At 50.9% G+C, this 18,637-nt stretch overlaps 4 protein-coding genes across 7 annotated transcripts in view; 2 read left to right on the forward strand and 2 right to left on the reverse strand.

Moving 5' to 3' along the window:
- Positions 1-18,563, forward strand: part of RPS25 (ribosomal protein S25) — a 92,729-nt gene extending 74,166 nt beyond the window's left edge. The window contains exons 2-6 of one of the 2 annotated variants that reach the window (XM_063139059.1): positions 16,602-16,674; positions 16,767-16,862; positions 17,734-17,917; positions 18,292-18,390; positions 18,497-18,563. In XM_063139059.1, the coding sequence (XP_062995129.1) occupies positions 16,672-16,674; positions 16,767-16,862; positions 17,734-17,917; positions 18,292-18,386 (378 nt within the window). In that variant the 5' untranslated portion in view covers positions 16,602-16,671 and the 3' untranslated portion in view covers positions 18,387-18,390; positions 18,497-18,563. Of the gene's footprint in view, positions 1-16,497; positions 16,675-16,766; positions 16,863-17,733; positions 17,918-18,291; positions 18,391-18,496 lie in introns of those variants that run through there. The other variant, XM_063139058.1, reaches the window with a different exon arrangement.
- HMBS (hydroxymethylbilane synthase) overlaps positions 1-18,637 on the reverse strand; it is a 76,363-nt gene that overhangs the window by 39,272 nt on the left and 18,454 nt on the right. The window lies entirely within an intron of this gene.
- On the forward strand, positions 1,806-13,599 carry SLC37A4 (solute carrier family 37 member 4). Of its 3 annotated transcripts, none has more exons than XM_063139050.1 (10): positions 1,806-1,920; positions 5,042-5,512; positions 7,452-7,684; positions 8,857-9,100; positions 9,387-9,545; positions 9,952-10,037; positions 10,244-10,357; positions 11,491-11,556; positions 12,299-12,437; positions 12,522-13,599. In XM_063139050.1, the coding sequence occupies exons 2-10, from the start codon at positions 5,365-5,367 to the stop codon at positions 12,686-12,688; spliced, it is 1,356 nt and encodes a 451-aa protein (XP_062995120.1). In that variant the 5' UTR covers positions 1,806-1,920; positions 5,042-5,364; the 3' UTR covers positions 12,689-13,599. The 3 variants fall into 3 exon arrangements, with proteins under 3 accessions (XP_062995120.1, XP_062995119.1, XP_062995122.1); XM_063139049.1 differs by having other exon boundaries at positions 1,806-1,913; XM_063139052.1 differs by lacking the exon at positions 11,491-11,556 and having other exon boundaries at positions 1,807-1,913.
- TRAPPC4 (trafficking protein particle complex subunit 4) lies at positions 13,826-16,437 on the reverse strand. Its single transcript, XM_063139056.1, has 5 exons — positions 16,225-16,437; positions 15,784-15,958; positions 15,578-15,681; positions 14,821-14,947; positions 13,826-14,229 (listed from the first exon to the last, which is right to left on the reverse strand). The coding sequence occupies exons 1-5, from the start codon at positions 16,397-16,399 to the stop codon at positions 14,151-14,153; spliced, it is 660 nt and encodes a 219-aa protein (XP_062995126.1). The 5' UTR covers positions 16,400-16,437; the 3' UTR covers positions 13,826-14,150.

The raw sequence follows: 18,637 nt of genomic DNA on the forward strand, positions 1-18,637 counted from the left end.
TTGGTTAGATCATTTTGTCTTCAATCCCACTGCCCACTTACTCACTGGCCAAGAGCAAACACCCCCCTACAGTTTGGAAACGTGTATGCTTTCCATGAGTGAACCATAAGATGTGTTTGTCAAACCCTGCAGCTTTGAGGAACTCTTTCTCCTGTATTTAGGTAGAAGTTGTATGCCAAATTCCACAGGTTCCCACAGCAAGGCAGGTATAAAAAATTAAATCGTAAATTGTGTGCTGTGAATTGAAAGCCCCTTTCATATCATCAAGGTTCATACTCGTGCAGTGCTTGGAAATTTTGGGCAGCCATCTCTCCCATGCCATTCTTTGAAATTGTGTATGTACATGCACATACACGTTGTCTTTGCCTCTTAAAATGTGCATTGATGAAAATGGAATTTCAGAATTTATTGAAAGCCAACTGTTTCTGCATACCTGTTTTGGGAAGAATGTGCATTCTACTGTGAGTCCTGATAAACCAATTGGAATCTGAATGTAAAATTCTGGAGAAATGTTAGTCCCGTGCTCGTCTTCTTTTTTATTACTATTACTTTCTCCCTTTGAACATGACAGGCTTACAAGTTGTTTATATTACTTTTAAGGAAATATAAATTGGGAACGAGTAGGGGACTCCCTCTTTCTTCTGCTTGCTGCTGCCTTTTGAGAATTCAGTGGTCTAAAACCCAACCAAGCCCACACTGGAAAGCTGTTGTTGGGTCAAAGAGTGCTGCGCTGTCACCTTGCGTGCTCTGCAGAAACCTTGTGCAAGGGCTTCCCTTTGCCACATTGGCACTTATTCAGCTGTAGTGTCTGGAGTTGTTTGTTTTACATCAGTGTTCAGGTGTTTGTCAGTTCTGTTAACTTTTTTAGGAAGGAGGGAAGGAAAAACGGGGTGGTGGTGGTCAAATTTAATTCATTCACTTGAAATGTATTCGCTCCTTTTGAAGAATGGTTTCAATAAAATGATTTGCTTTTCTAGTCTTTTTACTCTTCTTAAACAGTAAGTTGAAACGCAACGCCTGCCTAAAATGGGGTGGGTTTCCTTCATGGGGGTTTCACTGGGCCTGCCTGGCGGGGCCCAGACTCCCCAAACAGGTGCACCCTTCTGCGCCTCTGGATCTGGCTCACTGGCGGATATCTACATGGTGAGGGGGCTGCCCATTCTGCAACCCTCCTAGTCAGACCATGATTTGGCTATGGCTATTTCAGGCAGGTCTCTGCCCATGGGCAGATGCCTGCTGTCTCGCGAGAGCGTGCTTGTCCTGCCCAGAAGCTGGTTTTCAGCATTGGATCCTGCCTCGCTTTAAGCTCCCATAAATAATGCGCCTATTTGAATTGCTCTTTCCGTCCCGGGGTTGTTGTTTTTTTGGGGCGGGGGGGGGGGAGACGACGACGACACGAAAAGCACGACGACACGAAACCAGGCGGGCTGTCGGGCAATGCACAGGCTCTATTGGTGGTTCGGCCGGGGAGGAGGGGCGATTCTAAGCCGGAAGTCAGCCCCACGTAGAGCGGGAAGCGCTGCCGTAGGGATAGGTATGCGACGGGTACGGAGTCGCGATTGGTCGGAACCTCCAGCGAGGAGCAATGATTGGAGGAGCCGCGAGACTGGCGTCTCCCCTTGACCAATGGACGAGGAGGATGCTTTCCGTGGGGGGGGAGCTTCCGGACGAGGGCGTCGCAGTGGGATTAGGCCCGTTCATAGGAGCCCCGCCCCTCCGAGAATAAGGGGGAGGGGCACCGCCATAAGAGCCCCGCCCCTTGGAGAATAACCCCCTCGGGGTGGCTCCATCCGCGTGGCAGAAGCCCGTGTCTGGCGGCTTGTACAGACCACGACCGGGCGCGGCAGAGACCCTCAGGACGCGGAGGGCCGCCTGGGTCACACAGAGAGATGCTCGAGGTCACACGATGCAGAGTACGTGGTAGGACAACCTGGGTTCCAGCGGCTGGTGTGACGGAACTAGGCACCATTTTTAAAAGGCCTGTTATTGAGAGCCCTTTGCACCTGTGCTGTGTCCTTGGCCCATTCCTCCAGCCTGGCTGGCTGCCCATCGTAGGCAGTTACCCAATGAGACTGTTATTTTTGGGGCCAAAACCAGTCTAAGGGTAACAATACTTACCTCATCTGACTTGTATCTGGACCCATAGATGCAACTATGGCACACTGTTTTAATATTAACATTTACATTGTTACCCAATATAGCTGGACTTCCCTTTGTTTATGTTGCTTGTTGCTGTTCAAGTCCTTTCAGGCACAAGAAAGTAAGAACGTAAGAGCCGAGTCCATCTAGTTCAGAATTCTGTTCACATGGTGGCCAGCCCGCCGTCAACCAGAAACTCACAAGCAAGATACAAATGCAACAGCACCCACCCGTGTTCCCCAGCAGCTGGTGTATGTAAGCTTCCTGCTTCTGATACTGGAGGTAGTACATTGCCATCAGGACTAGTAGCCATTGATAGTCTTCTTCTCCTCCAGGAAAGTCATGATGCGCGGGCAAGCCTGGGCCAGAGACGATGCCTTGCACATCTTCCCTGACCAGGTGCTGCAAGGGGCCGCCATGTAGCACTGTCTGGCCAAGGACACAACACAGCATGGTTACATATAGGTTGGATTACTGCAACCCATGGGTCTGCCTTTGAAGGCTACCCAGAAACTTCAGCTAGTGCAAAATACGTCAGTTAGATTATTGACTGGAACTAACCATATGGAACTGTTACCATGCTTGCTCAGAACGCATGCCTGAACCTCCTTTTCCACTTTCAGGGAATAAGCCATTCTGGAACATAAATGAGGAGGAGGAATTGCTCTTATGCTATGTGATGGTCTCCCCTGTAGTCAGTCCGGCAGAGCTGACCTAGAAACTAGCATATTTACCAAAATACCCAGGAACACAGCATGTGTAACTTCAGGAAATTTAGGCAGTAGAGTGTGCATCATAAAGTACCCAGTTGGGAATAATAGAGGGTAGAACCTTTCCAGGAAAAAGGTTTATTGATGATAAGAGTTAAATAAAAGGCAAATTGCAAGGTAAATGACTAAACACACACATGACGGAGGGAGGGGAGCAGCTGCATAGTGGTGCTTCAGTATTTGGGAGAAACGGGGGAGTGGGGGACAGTGGAGACTAAAACTAGACAGGCAGAGAGAAGAGAAATTGGGGAGTGGAGAATGTGTGAAGTATTGCAGCACACCTATCATGTGTCTATCTATCTACCTTATAGAGAGTCAGACCCTTGGTCCGTCTAGCCCAATATTTTCGACACTGGCCAGCAGCAATGACTCTCTGGGGACTGAGGTGGAAATTTTCCCCAGCCCTATCTGGAGATGTCGGGGATCGAACCTGCGACCTCCTGCACATAAGGGAGGTGCTCTACCACAGAGCCATGGCTCTCCCTATCTCCTTTGTCCAAAAACACATCAAAGAGAGGAGAGGCAAAGGTCCTCAGCATCAGGAGGAATCCAAAAGAAGCATTCAGAGACAGTCGCCTAAAGCTGTGATTTGCAAGAGTCAGTCAGGTTGAGTGTATGGCAGCACTGCTTTTCTGAAATCACCCAGAGTTCAGGGCTCCCAGACCAGTGATAATCTTATAAAGATGCTAACTAAGAAAACCTCGGGTGGAAACAAGAGTCAAAATGGGGGCATACTGATGCTCTCTGGTAACCGAATGCATCTCACCAGTGTTAAAATACCCCTGCTTGCTCCTCTATGCTTCCAGGCACAATTCCAAGTGTTGGTGTTGACCTTTAACAACCTTTACAGCTTGGGACATAGCCTCTTCTGAAGGATCCCCTGCTCTCATAGGAACTGGAACGATGAGGTCTTCATGGGAGGCCCACTTGGCCTTGCTTTTGGAGGTTCAGTGGGTATTAACCAGGGATACGGTCTTTTTGTAGGGGTGCCCCAAGTATGCATAGTCCCGAGCTAAAGAGGTGTGCCTAGTGCACACTCTTACATGTTAGAAACATAAAACCTGCTTTATACGGAGCCAGACCCTTGGTCCATCTAGTCAGGAACTGTTGCCAGTGGCAGACATTTCCCCCCCCCCCCCCGGCAGTCCCTGGTGAAACCTGGGACCTGCATGCAAACCATGTGCCCCGACCACTGAGCTGCAGCCCCTCCCTACATTATTTTTATTTATTACATATTTATACTGCCCAACAGCCTAAGTTCTCTGGGCAGTTTACAGTTGAAATGATTTTATTGGCTCACGTGTTAAATTGAACTGAGATATATTAACTGTGCCTTTTATATGTTACTGCTCTTTCTGCTTTAATGCTGTCTTTCTGTCTTTTATGCTGCTTTCATTTTTGTATTTTAATATTTAGATGTCTTGGTGGTTTCTGTTGATTTGGAAGCTGTCTGAAAATGAGGCTATATGCGTGTTTTTTAATTAATATGCTTGGGAGCCCATCCTAGAAATAGTTGGAAGGGGGGACAGTCCTTGTTTTTTAATCCATACACAATACTGGTACAAAAGATAGCCACTAGGTAAAAGGTTTTATGATGCCAGGTGATGATATTTATGTGAGGTGATGATTTCCCATCAGTTCTCCACTGGTGCTACTCCAGAACAATACCTGTGCAGCTTTATGCCTCCTTCTGAGAGTAAGGCCGTATCTAAACCAAGCAGGATATTCCACTATGAAAGCGGTATGAAAGCAGTGTATGGTATGTGTCATGGGTCCCAACAGTAGTCAGTGAACTTCAATACCACTGTGAAGCAGAAGTGTGGCTCCTGCCTTTTATATGCCACTTTCATAGTGGAATATCTGCTTGGTGTAGATGAGCCCTAAGACTGCTGGCTTAGACTGTGCACAGCCAACAGGAGGCTGCCCTCCCCTCCCCTGAAGCCAGAGCGCTGCTAAGTCCCTGTTGTGAATCCTGTTCCAGGAAGGCATTGATTTTTTTCCACTTCATTGTGTGCTATTTGAGTTCAGGGGTCAGAGTGTAGTGGGAGGGAGGAAAAAGCCTTGTTAATCTTTCCACTCCGAAGACAGCTCTGTTTATCCCAGCCTAGTCTCTCTTGTTTGCTTCACTGTAGGTGGATGGATTTATACTGAACAGTGTGTCCAGCCATGTTCCCAGAGTTAATAATTCTCCAGAAGGTGGCCGTGAGCAGAACTGAGAGCCAGAGAGAGAACTCCGACAAAGCCCCAGCTCAGCAGAAACCCTGGCAAGCCATCTGCCGCTCAAGCACCCGGACAGCTGCTGGTTCCATGTTTCCAGCACGTTGGTGCCCCCCTCCCCCCGTCCTCTCACATTTACAAGCAAGTCTCCTGCTCCTGTAAACTGAACTCTTCAGGCAGAGCAGATCTTCCTGCGGCACCTTCTTTTGCTCCTTGAAGGCCCAACGCTGAAGTCACAATGGCAGGAAAAGGCTTCGGCTATTATCGGGTGGTGATATTCACTGCCATGTACGTTGGTTACACCCTGTACTACTTCAACAGAAAAACGTTCTCGTTTGTGATGCCATCCATCATGGAAGAGATAGACCTCGATAAAGACGACTTGGGTAAGAAGCCATCTCTTTGGAGGGAGGCGCGTGTGCGGGTTTTCTCCTGGGACCCTTGCAGGGAAGCTGTGTGGAACTGCAGAATAGGTTTGTGGTGCTCAAAGAACTTTGTCCAAAAAGGTTCACGTGGGGATTTGAGGAACGTCCTTCTCGAAGCAGAATGCAGCTGTTGCTCAGCCAGGGAAGGTTATTCTCACTTGAGAAGCGGGCCAGTGCCTTGGAATCCGAGAATCTGCAGTCCTGGTACTGATGCTCAGAGAAGCGGCTCGTTGCGCTTCTCAAGAGTGCATAAAATTCCTTTTCCTTCCAAATAAAGGCTGTTTTTATTGAATTTGTTTCAAGAGCTTACCTTTGAACTATAATTGACATCCTATCTGGACAGGGATAACCTAGCTTCAGTTGTCCATACTTTGGTAACTTCCAAATTAGATTACTGCAATGCCCTCTACATGGGGCAGCCTTTGAAGACGGTACGGAAGCTGCAGCTTGTGCAAAATGCAGCGGCCAGATTGATAGCTGGAACAGGGAGGTTTGAGCATATAACACCGATTCTGGTCCACTTGCATTGGCTGCCTATATGTTTCCGAGACCAATTCAAGGTGCTGGTTTTAATCTATAAAGCCCTACATGGCTTGGGACCACAATGCCTGATGGAACGCCTCTCCCGACATGAACCTACCCATACACTGTGCTCAACATCTAAGGTCCTCCTCCGAGTGCCTACTCCGAGGAAAGCTCGGAGGATGGCAACAAGGGAGAGGGCCTTCTCAGTGGTGGCCCCCCGACTGTGGAATGATCTCCCCGATGAGGCTCGCCTGGCGCCAACGTTGTTATCTTTTCGGCGCCAGGTCAAGACTTTTCTCTTCTCTCAGGCATTTTAACAGCATTTAACAACATTAAGTTTGTTTTTAACAGACCCCAGAATTGTTGTTTTTAAATGGATACCGTTGTTGTTTTTATACTGTTTTTATGTTTTTGATGGTTTTTAAATTTTGCATACTTTTAATGTTTACCATTTTTAATTGTTGTAAACCGCCCAGAGAGCTTCGACTGTGGGGCAGTATATAAATGTAATAAAAATAAATAAATAAAATAAATAAATAATTCTAGCCCTGTTAATCATGCAACATGTCATGAGAAGAGTCGTGCTGGATCAGTTCAAAGGCCTCCTTAGACCAGTGTTCTGTTCCCACAGTGACTGACCAGAAGCCCTACGGGAAGCCTGCAAGCAGGAAAGGGGCGTGATTAGCACCCGCCTTATTTGGGTCAGAACTGCATCACTCCTTAAACTGATGTTGCTGCAAACTGACCTGTTCTATCAGCTTTGCTCTCATCGTTCTTATTCCTATAGCACTATCTATGTCCATGGCACTTTCAAAAGTACCAGAGGAGAAGTCCGTGCCCCAAGAGGCTTACCTAGCCACAATTCAACACAGGAGAGGGAAATTGGAGGCAGGGGCAAATAGGGGTGTGTGCACGTGCTTATTTCAGTTGCTTGTGCCTAGGCTTTATTAATTTATAACATTTCTCTACTGCCTAATAGCCAAAGCTCCCTGGGCAGGAATTTCAGTAGGGTCCTGGGATTAAGGAGTTGTGCCAAAGACTTTATGGCAGGTTTTGTTTTGTTTACCCACAAGCTAAAGCCTGGGCAACACATGTCCACTTGAGCAGGCTCTGCATTTCAGGGATTTGGCTGCCGGAAGGGGACTGAGACGGACTCCCCTGAATGCATGCCCTGAAGCACTCTGCAAGCAGCATGGGACCCTAACCCTAGAAGGCTGTCAGGATACAGAGTCTCTGAAACCACGCCACATCCAGTCCAAACGTGGCCTAGCATTTTGCTTGGTTCAAGGGCTGCTGCAGGGCCCCCTTTAGATTAGGTTTTGCCATAGCATGAGCACCTGTGTGAAGCTTTTCTTTGGGCTCTCGTCCAATGCAGGTCTCATCACCAGCAGCCAGTCCGCAGCCTACGCCATCAGCAAGTTCATTAGCGGGGTCCTTTCTGACCAAATGAGCGCCCGCTGGCTTTTCTCCTCCGGCCTCCTGTTGGTGGGCCTGGTCAACGTCGTCTTCTCTTGGAGCTCCACCGTTGCCTTCTTCGCAGGGCTGTGGTTCCTCAATGGGCTGGCCCAGGGCCTGGGCTGGCCCCCGTGTGGGAAGGTGCTGCGCAAGGTACGTCTGCTGAGGGGATGCTGCCGAGAGCCCCCTGCCAGGAGAGAAGCAGGCAGGGATCCTTTCTCAGGGGAGGCCAACAGGGGGCAGCGAGCTGTTCTGCATCCGGCCAGCCAGAGGGGTTTTTTGGGAGGTTGGCAGGTTCCTAACAGCAGTGCCTCGCTTAACTGCCCTGCCCTGAGCTGTGGAGAGGGGGGCCTTGCCACGTCACTCGGCTGCCAAGAGGGACTGTATTCCTCCTGAGGCTGGAATTGGCAGCAGTGGTGGGAGCTATAAATCGAGAGCCATATCGGGTTGCACTCTGAGATATTCCTGGGAAGCCTTTGCCCCCAGCAGCAGCCTGTGAAGGCTGCAGCAGAAGCGGCGATCAAAGGACGCTGGGTAAGTGGGCGTTGCAGTATGGTGGGCGCAGAGGTTCCCCCAGGCGCCTGGAGTTGGACTGGGCATTCTGCAGCCCAGAGCTGGTGTCCCGATGACATCGGAGGTGCTCTGCAGCTGGATCAGCCCGGAGGCCTGTCTGGTCCCCAAGCTGGTTTCCCACCGTGGCAAATGAGATGCTTCTGGGAAGCTTGCAAGCAGGATGAGGAGAAGGCAATAGCAGTTGTTCCAGAAGCAAAGCGGAGGGCAGCACCTGTTCATAGCCCAGCAATCAAGCAGGAAAAGAGGGGGAGGGGCCCCTCATGGGTCTTGACTGCATCCTATGACCCCCTTTGCGCCAGTGACTCTTGGAGGCAGACGGACTTAGGGCAAGTATTTCTAGGGTCAGCTAACCCCATAGCAATAACCGGTAAGCTTCCTCAAGGAATTGTCTTGCTGGGACGAGTGGAAAAGGGAGACTATTGCAAAGGTGTTAAGGACCCCTTCCGTGTGTGCAGAAGCCTCGCTGCCTCCTTCCCAAGGCTCCCTCTGCAGGCAGTCCTTTGTTTGCTAGCTACTGTGCGGTGGGTCCTGCATTTCTGAGCTGCCCCTGGCCTACGCCCTTCTTGCCGCTGTCCTGTTGGCTTTGAGGTAGCATAAGGAGAGCCCTGCTGAATCAGACCAAAGGCCCGTCCAGCCCAGCAGCCTAAGAGGCTGGCATCGAGTTCCCGTGCCGCGTGAGTCTTCGGTGTGCACAGCGGGCCCTGCCATCAGGCCCTGCACCGACACGTGCTCTTTCTCTCCCTTCTGTGTAGTGGTTTGAACCTTCCCAGTTTGGGACTTGGTGGGCAATCCTCTCCACCAGCATGAACCTGGCAGGGGGGCTGGGGCCCCTTGTGGCGGCTCTGATGGCGCTGAGCTACGACTGGCGCACAACCCTGGCCCTTTCTGGCTCTGTGTGTGTGGCCGCCTCCTTTGTGTGCCTGCTCCTGATTAAGAACGAGCCCTCGGATGTGGGACTGCCTAGCATTGAGCCTGGGCCCAAGAAAGGGAAGAAGGGTGAGTGACTGGGAGGGGAGAGCTGGCTGAGGCGGGGCAAGCTGCAGAGCCACCTGGCAGGACCTCCCTTTGACTGAGTGGCAAAGAGGAGGATGGGGCCTCTGGAGGAGCAGGGAGCTCTGACAAAGGTGGCGTCTGGTGGCAGAGACAGCCTGTAACAGGCTCCACTGAGGGTCAGAGGGGGGCCGTCAAGTTCTCCAAGATGGCCAAGGCTGTCGCAGGGACTGGTTTGGGCCTGATCGGGCAACCTGCCCGGCTCGAGTGAGTAACAGCCGCTTCCTTGCAGGCTCGTCAGCAAATGACAGCACCCTTGCTGAGCTGCTGCTTTCCCCATACCTCTGGGTCCTGTCGACTGGCTACCTGGTTGTCTTTGGTGTGAAGACATGCTGTACAGACTGGGGGCAGCTATTTCTCATCCAGGAGAGAGGACAGTCTGCACTTGTGGGTATGAGATGGCAACCAAACATTGCTTGTCAAACACCTTTGGAGGACAATTAGCTGTACCCCTGGAAGCACGGCTAGAAGAGTTGGGTGTTTGTGGGCCAGGGTCTGTCTAACTGGCACCAGGCCTTCCCCAACACTAATTGGGGGTGGTCTCCTGGAACAGTTCCTTGTGGGGAAGTGTCTGAGGAACTTCCCTTGCCTGGCCCAAGCCAGGGAAGGGTTAGGGGTGCCGGGCAGTGTTAGTGCAGCGGGCAAGGAGCTGCTAGCCCGGCATTCCCTCCGTGCCCCCACCCCCCATTTCCTGCGTTCCGCAAGGAAGCAAACGCTGAAGAGCCGCATGACATCGGCCTCTCTCCAGGTCTGCCGCTCGACCGTTCAACTGGTTAATATTCTCTTCTGTCCTGTAGGGAGTTCCTACATGAGCGCCTTGGAAATTGGGGGCCTGGTTGGAAGCATTGCAGCTGGCTATCTTTCAGATCGAGCAGTGGCATGGGTGAGTGTCCCGTCCCCCCCAATCTCATGGAGTGCGAAGGGAGGGCTGTGCAGGCAGATTGCCCGAGCAATCAGTGGAGGCGGATATGGACATAGGCCTGTTTCGGGGTGGGTGGGGGTGGTGCAGGTAGCGCTGGAGTCGGTGGTCCTTTGATACGGGGCCATTTACCAGCCGCCACACCTCCAGCCAGCCTGCGTGTGTTGCAGGTGGGCCTCTCCAGCTACGGGAACCCTCGCCACGCCCTTCTCCTCTCCATGATGGCAGGCATGTCTGCGTCCATGTACCTCTTCCGGGTCACAGTCACAGCCGGCTCTGCCAAGGTGAGCCTTCGAAGAGCAGTTCGCTACATCTCAAGCTAGAGCACCAAACACTGAGGCCTCGTCCCACAGTGCTGTTAATTGTTTATTGGGAGCCCAACGCATTTCTGCCAAAAAGACCACATTCAGGGCCTACTGACGGGGAACACACGGCCGATACTTTTTGTGAAGCCGTTTTGTGAAGTTAGTCATGTGACGTGTTTTAGTGTTTGGTTGTGGTTTTTGATTGTTACAAGTATTTATTTCTTCACAAATGTAAATATGTTTGTTTGCTGTAGATAATCCCTGAACGTGCCCTTTTTGGCTGAAATGTAACAGGCTCCCAATAAACGATTAACAGCATGTTGGGACAGAGTCTGTCTTTCCAGTGGTCATTTTGGTGGATGCATTTCAGGGGGTTTTGTTTGTTTTTTCTAATTCTTTGACATCTCAAGTTAGACAAGAGATGCACAATTCAAGTAGAAGTAGGGACATGGTTTATCACATCGAAATGCTAGAAGGGAGGGGCAATGTTCACAAGCGACGACGGCTTGCTTTTCCCAAATCCCATTTCACTTCCAGTGTCATCTGCCTGGAGTAGTTACTGAGACCTGGTAAACAAGAGCACATCCCATGAGGAGGATTTCCACAATACAGTGAACTCTGGTGTTTGAAGATGACTCTGGATGGGGCCATGTGTTGTTTTCCAGCTTTGAGGCTTGGGGCACTCAGCCAGCTTGTAGGGTCACAAAGGAAGAGCTGTCCTCTTTCACCTGAATGCAGCAGGCGTGACACAAACACCCGGCCAACTGGGCTCAAAAGAGTTTAGTTAAGGCAGGGGTGGGAGACTCGTGGCCCACCAGATGATGTTCGGCTCCAGCACCCATCAGCCTCATCCAGCATAGTCAGGGATGATGGGTCTTGTTACCCAACAACATCTGGAAGGCCACAATTCCAGGTATGAAAGCCACCTTTAGCAAGCAAAGCATCCACGCCTTAGGAAGGAGCTGATGTGGAGTATATTCATTTCTGTCTTGAAATTGATGGGGCGGAGGGGGGGTCGCTTTCTGAATGGCAGTTTTGACACTTGCTGGTACAACCCCCTTCCTCTGCAATTTGCTCATTGTTATCTCTCTCTCTCTCTCTCTTTCTCTCAGGAAAGCAACTCTTGGATTCTAGTCCTCCATCCGCTTTCTAACCTTGTGGGCTTAACAGAACACGAGGTCTCTATCCTGCCTTGGTCTCTATCCTGCTTTAGTCTCTATCCTGCCTTTGTCTCTTCCTCTGGCTTCTATGCTATGTTGCTCTGCAGGACTTAGAACTAGACCCTTGAAGGAGTGCTGTACATGTACAATAGAAACTAAAGCCCCCTGCTCCGCCTCTTCATGCTGCCTTCACCCCCTCTGTCTTCTTTCAAATTCACTTCCATCAACATTAGTTTCTAGCCATAGAGCTGGGAGGCCTGCCTATGGCAAACAGTTGCAATGACTTTGGGGGCGGGGAGGAGATATGTACTCCTTTGATTGCACTGGCAGGTACTGTTCACTTAGAAACATCATCAAACCAACCTGCTAAAGGTTCTGATGTTTACAGCATTTGTTATAATGACGGTTGCTGGGGGCTAATTTGTGTATCTTATTAACAGTGATTTTAAAGCACCTATTAATACTTTCATCCTTAGCATTGCCCCGTAGCAAATTCTTTCCTTCATAGAAACTGTTGCTGGTGTTTGTCACTAACCTAATTAACCAGATTGCTAACAGATTGTTAATCTTGTTTTAGGTAAAAAAAAAAATGGAACTGCACGTTCTTCTTCCAAGAGTGAAAGGTCTCACTGTGTGGTCTAACAAGAGACCACCTTGCAGATCGTAGGGTGGAGAACGGGATTCAGGCAGCAAACTGCAGATTAGATTAGAACCTTATCACACCGCACTTCTGACTTACTTTTTGGCCTTGTTTTGATAGTTATGGATCCTGCTACTAGGAGCTATATTTGGATTTTGCTCTTATGGACCAATTGCTTTGTTTGGAGTAATAGCCAACGAGAGCGCACCATCAAACCTCTGTGGAACTTCTCACGCCATTGTCGCACTAATGGCAAATGGTGAGTGAAGCCGTGCCCAGGATCGCATGAGAAGGGAAACGGGAGCCCCCTGCCCGCCTAATTGACTATTCCTTTCTTTTTCAGTTGGAGGGTTCCTGGCTGGGCTGCCTTTCAGTACTATTGCCAAGCACTACAGCTGGGGGACAGCATTCTGGGTAGCAGAAATGACCTGCACTGCCAGCACGGTGGCGTTTTTCTTCCTGAGGAATATCCGCACCAAGATGGGTCGTGTGCCGAAGAAGCTTGACTGAAGTGCATCGCTGACTTGGCTGTGGAGGGATCCTCCCACTGCAACTACTGGACATTTTTTTAAAAAATCACCTAACAGATCAGGGGCAGAACTAAGCACTAACAGCGCAGCCTTGACCAGGGTGAGGTCTTCTGCAAAAACTTGGCAAGGTCTCATCTCTATCACTTCCTGTTACCAGTTCCTGTTCCTAAAAATGTCAGGAATGTTATGGCTTGGACCTAATGACCAAACCCTGCCTTGCTTCTCTCTGCCCAAGCACCAGTCTCCTGGTGATCTGACTGGCAGCTCACATATCTTGCCCGTGGGAGTGTGGAGTGACAAGCTGTGTAAGACCTGCCTTCCACTCCTTGGGAGTGGGACGTGCATGTTTTCCACCTCCATCACCTGCAGAGGGGGTGGTTTCACATGCCCTTGCAGAACTCTTCCCTTTATTTCTTCTTCAGGCTACATTCACCTGTCAGCAGTGATGCTGTGTCTTTTCTATGACAGCCTGCAACTTCCACTGAGATGTAATAGAACTGGAGCTGGTCACGGCTTTGCTCTTTAATCTCAGCATTTTTGGTTGTAGCCAAGGGAGTAAAGAAGAGGGTACTCATACCTTGCTAAGATTATAAACCAACTAAAGAATACTTCTGGATCTTGAGCAGGGAATGAACGCCACAAAATCATGCTTATCTGCACTGCAAGCATAGATATAACCAGAGGGACTAAGGCCTCCCTATATTATCCTCTTAGTAGTGAAGAAATGCACCAATTAGCAGCTGCACCAGTCAGAACTTCCCTAGACAGTTCTGCAACCATGAAGGCCCCTGACTACAACTAACTGTCATTAGGAGCAAATCCTGTGAGACTGGAAATAGTTGGCTAAATGGATTCCAAATCATGGTCATTGCAATGGAGTGTTCATTGACAGAAATAAAGGACAATGCAGTAGGAGCCTAGGTTCCTGGGCCGAGACCTCTTTTCCTAAGTAGCAGGACCCCGCTGCTTTCAATCAGACACAAGCCCATATCCCCTTAGCTCAGCCCTGTAGCAGCATCACCCATGCACAAGCAGGCTTGCTGCTATTCCTCATCCTCCTCGGATGTTGAACACCAGAAGATCATTGGTGCCTGGCTTAAGAATTGAGTCGCTCATCTGTCGTCAGGGAATGCTTTATTTACACATGCAACACACAATGTTCCAGTCTTAAGTTAGAAATACAAAATGCAACAGACATTCATCACCCATAAAGGAACAATGTGGCCATCTTGTTTCCTTCGAGGCTGGCAGCCAGCTTCTCTCCCCAGAACCCAGCAGCTCGGCCTCCTTGCATTGCACCCACTCAGCAACAGAGATGTTTGTTCTACACTTTGGAATCGCAGCCAAGGCCACTTTGCACAGGCTGCTGGGAAACTGTCTGGCCCAAGACTCGGCTGTTCTTGGAAAAGTTCATTAGGTGATTGAAATAGGAGAAATCCATCCTATAATCCTGGCCCAAAGGGTCCTGCTTTCTCTGCTACCTCCAGCGCAAGCTTTAAGTTCTGATCAAAGAGCTCACATCTGAAAGGTTCAAAGAAACACGAGAGAACAACTGGATCACACACAGAGCAATAAGCGACCTCCCTTCCTAACTCCACATTTTTCATTCTGTTTTCAGCTTCGAGGGAAGCTTCTAGTGGCAACTATTTGGCTCAGCTTTGTCCCAGCATGAACATGCTACAAGAAAGTACCTCAACACAACCCCCCATTTGTTCTTGATAAACTTACTCTGAGTATACACAGGCACTGTGGGAGGAAACCCAGTTGTATCAGAGGTTCATTCTGGAGAGGAAAGGACGGCGAAGTTCCCAGCAATATCCCAAGTTCCTTCAAAACTGAATTCAGCCCTCTGACGGCAAGAGGTTTAACACCTCAGTTTCTTCTATGCCACCTAACCTGAAGTTGGCTACCTATTGTAGCCACACACACCCCAGTTACTTATGGAATTTGTCACACCCCAAGACAAAAAACAGCAGGCCTGGAGTTGAGAAATTTAGGAGCGGCCCCTTGTCACTGGTCTAAATTATTTTTTGGCAGCTCAGAGAGCAGCCTCTGTAGTGGGTGTGGGAGCAACATGCTTCAACTTTGTGAGAATGAACATTTGATCTTTACCTGATCGGCATCTCCAAGGAGTAAAACGGATTTTTCAGAGCAAAGTCTGAATAGATTTCATAGATCTTGCGCAAAAGGGAATCTATCCCAGACTGCCGGGGGTCAGCAAGCACCACAAATTTGATCCCTGAAGATACAATGAATAGAGTTAAAGCAGGCCACCTCCCAAAGCAACGTGCACAATTGTCCTCTGAGTGACATAAGTTGGCATTACTGGAAGAAGTAGCTGCTGTTAGGGACAGGTAGTGTAGTTCAGTAGTGCCAACTTGCAAATACCAGAATATTTTCCAAACAAACAATAGCTTCTCTCCCTTACAAATTCTGCAGTCCAGGTTCACTTCTGCGCACAAGGTTGGGGTTGCCCTTTTAGCCTAATAAAACAGGTAGATCTCCCTTACTGGACTAGTTCCCAAGGGCGTGGAATTTGCAAGCTCAATTTGGATGAGCAGATGGTGATCTGTAAGGTTTTTTTTTAGGAATTTACATCTATCCCATTGTAGCAGTCAGATCACTTCCTTCAACCTCCTTTCCCCTCTGCAAGGCTGGGAGACCTATCAAAATGCTCTGCCCACGCTAATTCATCCCAAGGATCTCAGAGGGGATTTCCCTGCTGACATGGCTCTTGTCGAAGCTCAGGAAGTTGGGTCAGTTTCCATATTAAGTTTGGGGACACTGCAGCAGCACCCCTAAGTCCAGAACTTGAGCCAATCAGATCGTGACCTGGTGAAGGATGCACCTCAGAAAGAGGCAGCGGTACCTGTCAGGGTCTGAAAGCAGTGCAGCTTGAAAGTGTCCGTTTCCAGCATCTCAATTCCGGAGCTCCCCTGCTCAGGAGACAGTTGGGACCCGATGGCGAACAACCTGCACAGGAAGCAGAGCACTCGTCTCCAGGCTCCTCTGGCCCCCGCGGAAAGGGCCCCTTTGGGGATCCGGCCCTCAGCCCACCAGGGGATTCTGACTCACGAGTGGAACATGGAGGCCAGCATGAGCTTCTCGTTGGAGGAAAGCCGAGGGCGGCCGAAGCGGATCGACACCGGGTAGTTGGCGGAGTTGCTCAGGTATTCCAGCACATCTCTCCCGTCGCCGGTGTACCTGCCGTTCACGTCGATGCCGTTGATGGCCAGCACCGCGTGGCCCACTGCGAAGGGCGGCACGGAGGGGCTCGTGGGGGCTGCTCGGGGTCCGCGTCCGCCCCCGCCCCCAGGCACCCTGCTCAGCGGCTGCGGAGCTGCCTGGGCCCGAGTCCGAGCCCGGCCCTGGGCCCAATCCCGGCCAGGGTCGCGCCCCCCTCCGCCCCTAGCCGGGGACGGGGCCCGGGGTTCCCCTGGTGCGCAGAAGCCGCCCCCGCTCCTGGCCTGCCCCGGGGAGCCCCCCTTCCCTGGGCCTGCCCCCGCCCCCCCTCACCGCGGATGCCGTCGCGCTGCCCGAAGGCCACCAGGACGTGCTCGTCGTGCGGCCGCAGCACCAGGTCCAGCGGGAAGCTGAAGGTCTTCTCGGACTCGGCGCGCGGCGCGTAGTGGTCCAGCTGGTAGATGAGGCCGCCCGCCTTGTTCACCACGTACACGCTGAAGATGGCCATGGGCGCGGCGGAGGAGGCGGCGGCGGCGGAGGAGGAGGAGGCAGCAACGCCGGCCGGGGCTGGGCGGCAGCAGGCGACCCTTGACCCCCCGGCCGGCCGGCCTCTTCCGCCGCGGGACCGGAAGCGCTGCTCGGCACGGGGTTTCCCGGGCTGCCCGCGCCGCCCTCTTCCTTTCTGGCCGGAACTCGCCGAGGCGGCAGCAGCAGCAGCAGCAGCACCAGAGGCAGAGGAGGCCCCGCCGTCGCTCACGAGCCGCCTCCCAAGACCGCACCATGGTAGGCCCCGAGGCCGGGAGGGGGAGAGGGGAGGCGGGGGGCCGCTCTCGGTCTCTTGCTAGGCCGCCTCACGCCTGCTTCTGTCTCCGCAGCCGCCCAAGGACGACAAGAAGAAGAAGGATGCGGGCAAGTCGGCCAAGAAGGACAAGGACCCCGTCAACAAGTCCGGTGGCAAAGCCAAGAAGAAGGTGGGTCGGGCGGGCCCCCTCCCCAACCCCCCCCCCCCGCTGCCTCGGCCACGTGTGCGGGGGCCGCCCCGGATCTCCCTCTCTCTCGTCCCCCCTCCACGGTGCGGGGTGGGTGTGTGGAACGGCCGGCCACGTGGCCTGGAGCAGCGCGTGGCGCAGCCCCCTGGGCCTTGGAGCGGGCCGCAGGTGGAGGAGCTTTGCTTTGAGCCCCCAGCCCCGGTTCCTGGATAGTTCCCACCCCCACCATTTGGGGGAGCTGGAAAGCTGTCGCAGGAGGGGTAGGAGGTCCCAGCCTGATGCGTGTGTATGTAGAGGGCGGAGCCTGGCCTGTGGGAGAGCCTGAAGTAAGCATCTCCTACTGTTGAGAAGACATTACTGAGAAGTCGCGCAGAGCCATCTAGGGCAGCATTCTGTGGCCAACCAGCTGTGCAGGGGAAGCCCACGAGCAGGGTTCAGTCACATCGTAGTCTACACTCTCCAATGAATGGAAAGGGTGACAAACACACCCGTGTAAGAAGGCATATCTCTAGAGTGATAGTTGGGCTCCAGCACCCGTCAGCCTTTGCAAGACCATAAAATAGTCTTTAAGGGTGGAACATGCAAATTGAACACATACAAAGTGCAGCCGCTAGTGATTTCTAAGCACCAAAGGCAAACTGGAATTTAATAGATATATATATAGATATATAGATATAGATATAGATATATCAAAATGGGAATAATTTTGACAAGTGGGAGCTGACATAGGCATAAGTGGCTCCGTGCCTAAGATAGTGTTGCTAATTTCATGCTCTCTGCACCTTGACTGTTAAGTAGTTCTGCATCATTTGGGCTTCAAGAGTTTTAATGGGCTTTTGTTTTTCTCGAGCAGAAGTGGTCCAAAGGGAAAGTAAGAGACAAGTTGAACAACCTTGTTTTGTTTGACAAAGCCACTTATGACAAACTCTGCAAGGAGGTGCCAAACTACAAGCTCATCACACCAGCTGTGGTCTCTGAAAGGCTGAAGATTCGAGGTTCTTTGGCTAGAGCGGCACTCCAGGAGCTACTCAGCAAAGGTGAAGAGAAACATCCTCCCAAACTGAGTTGCCAGATGCGATCTCTGAATGTTTATGTTCTGGGCTGGGGGGTCACTGACAGCAGTCCTGGTCTTCTCAAGATACTAGACTTTGATTTTACTTGTTTGGTGGTGGTATTCAAAAAGTGAGGAGCTAAATGGAAAATACCCGGTGTGAGTGCTGCATGCCACCATATGCTATATCCTTGTATTATACTGGTTTATGTACATCTACCAGAAACTTGTTATAAGATTCTTAGTAATGAACAAGCACAACTTAAACTATTCTTGTATGTACAGAAAGTTGGTAATCACGTAACTTGTTTTTTCAGTCTTTTCCTTCTTCCAGACTGAATTGTATTGTTCTCCTGACAGGTCTAATCAAACTCGTGTCCAAGCACAGAGCTCAGGTCATCTATACCCGAAACACCAAAGGGGGTGATGCACCAGCTGCTGGGGAGGATGCGTGAAAAGGTGAGCTGTTTCAGTGTTCCTACCGGCCGTAAGGCTTGGTGAAGCTCTAGCAGGAAGACGGCTCAGCAGCCAGGTGGTTCTAATTAGTCTTCTGTTTGCTTTGCAGGAACTCAAGCGGCTTTTAGACTCTTGTGTATATTCATAAAAAAATAAAACAGTTGACCTCCTTAAAATGTATGTGCTAATTTGTTCAGCATCTAATAGCCAAGACCAAGAGCCTCTCAGTGGCCAACCCACCTCTTTCCAC

Source organism: Elgaria multicarinata, chromosome 12 (genome assembly GCF_023053635.1).
Source record: "Elgaria multicarinata webbii isolate HBS135686 ecotype San Diego chromosome 12, rElgMul1.1.pri, whole genome shotgun sequence".
NCBI classification, from domain to species: Eukaryota; Metazoa; Chordata; class Lepidosauria; order Squamata; family Anguidae; genus Elgaria; species Elgaria multicarinata.

What these genes read in the sequence shown, in the direction of transcription:
- SLC37A4 (XM_063139050.1), top strand. Translation starts at nt 5,365, where the DNA reads ATGGCAGGAAAAGGCTTCGGCTATTATCGGGTGGTGATATTCACTGCC. An exon ending in GCCCAAGAAAGGGAAGAAGG is followed by an intron (nt 9,101 to 9,386) that starts GTGAGTGACTGG and finishes GCTTCCTTGCAG; the next exon opens with GCTCGTCAGCAAATGACAGC. An exon ending in AGGACAGTCTGCACTTGTGG is followed by an intron (nt 9,546 to 9,951) that starts GTATGAGATGGC and finishes TCTGTCCTGTAG; the next exon opens with GGAGTTCCTACATGAGCGCC.
- TRAPPC4 (XM_063139056.1), bottom strand. Translation starts at nt 16,399, where the DNA reads ATGGCCATCTTCAGCGTGTACGTGGTGAACAAGGCGGGCGGCCTCATC. An exon ending in GCAGCGCGACGGCATCCGCG is followed by an intron (nt 15,959 to 16,224) that starts GTGAGGGGGGGC and finishes CGCCCTTCGCAG; the next exon opens with TGGGCCACGCGGTGCTGGCC. An exon ending in CTGGCCTCCATGTTCCACTC is followed by an intron (nt 15,682 to 15,783) that starts GTGAGTCAGAAT and finishes CTTCCTGTGCAG; the next exon opens with GTTGTTCGCCATCGGGTCCC.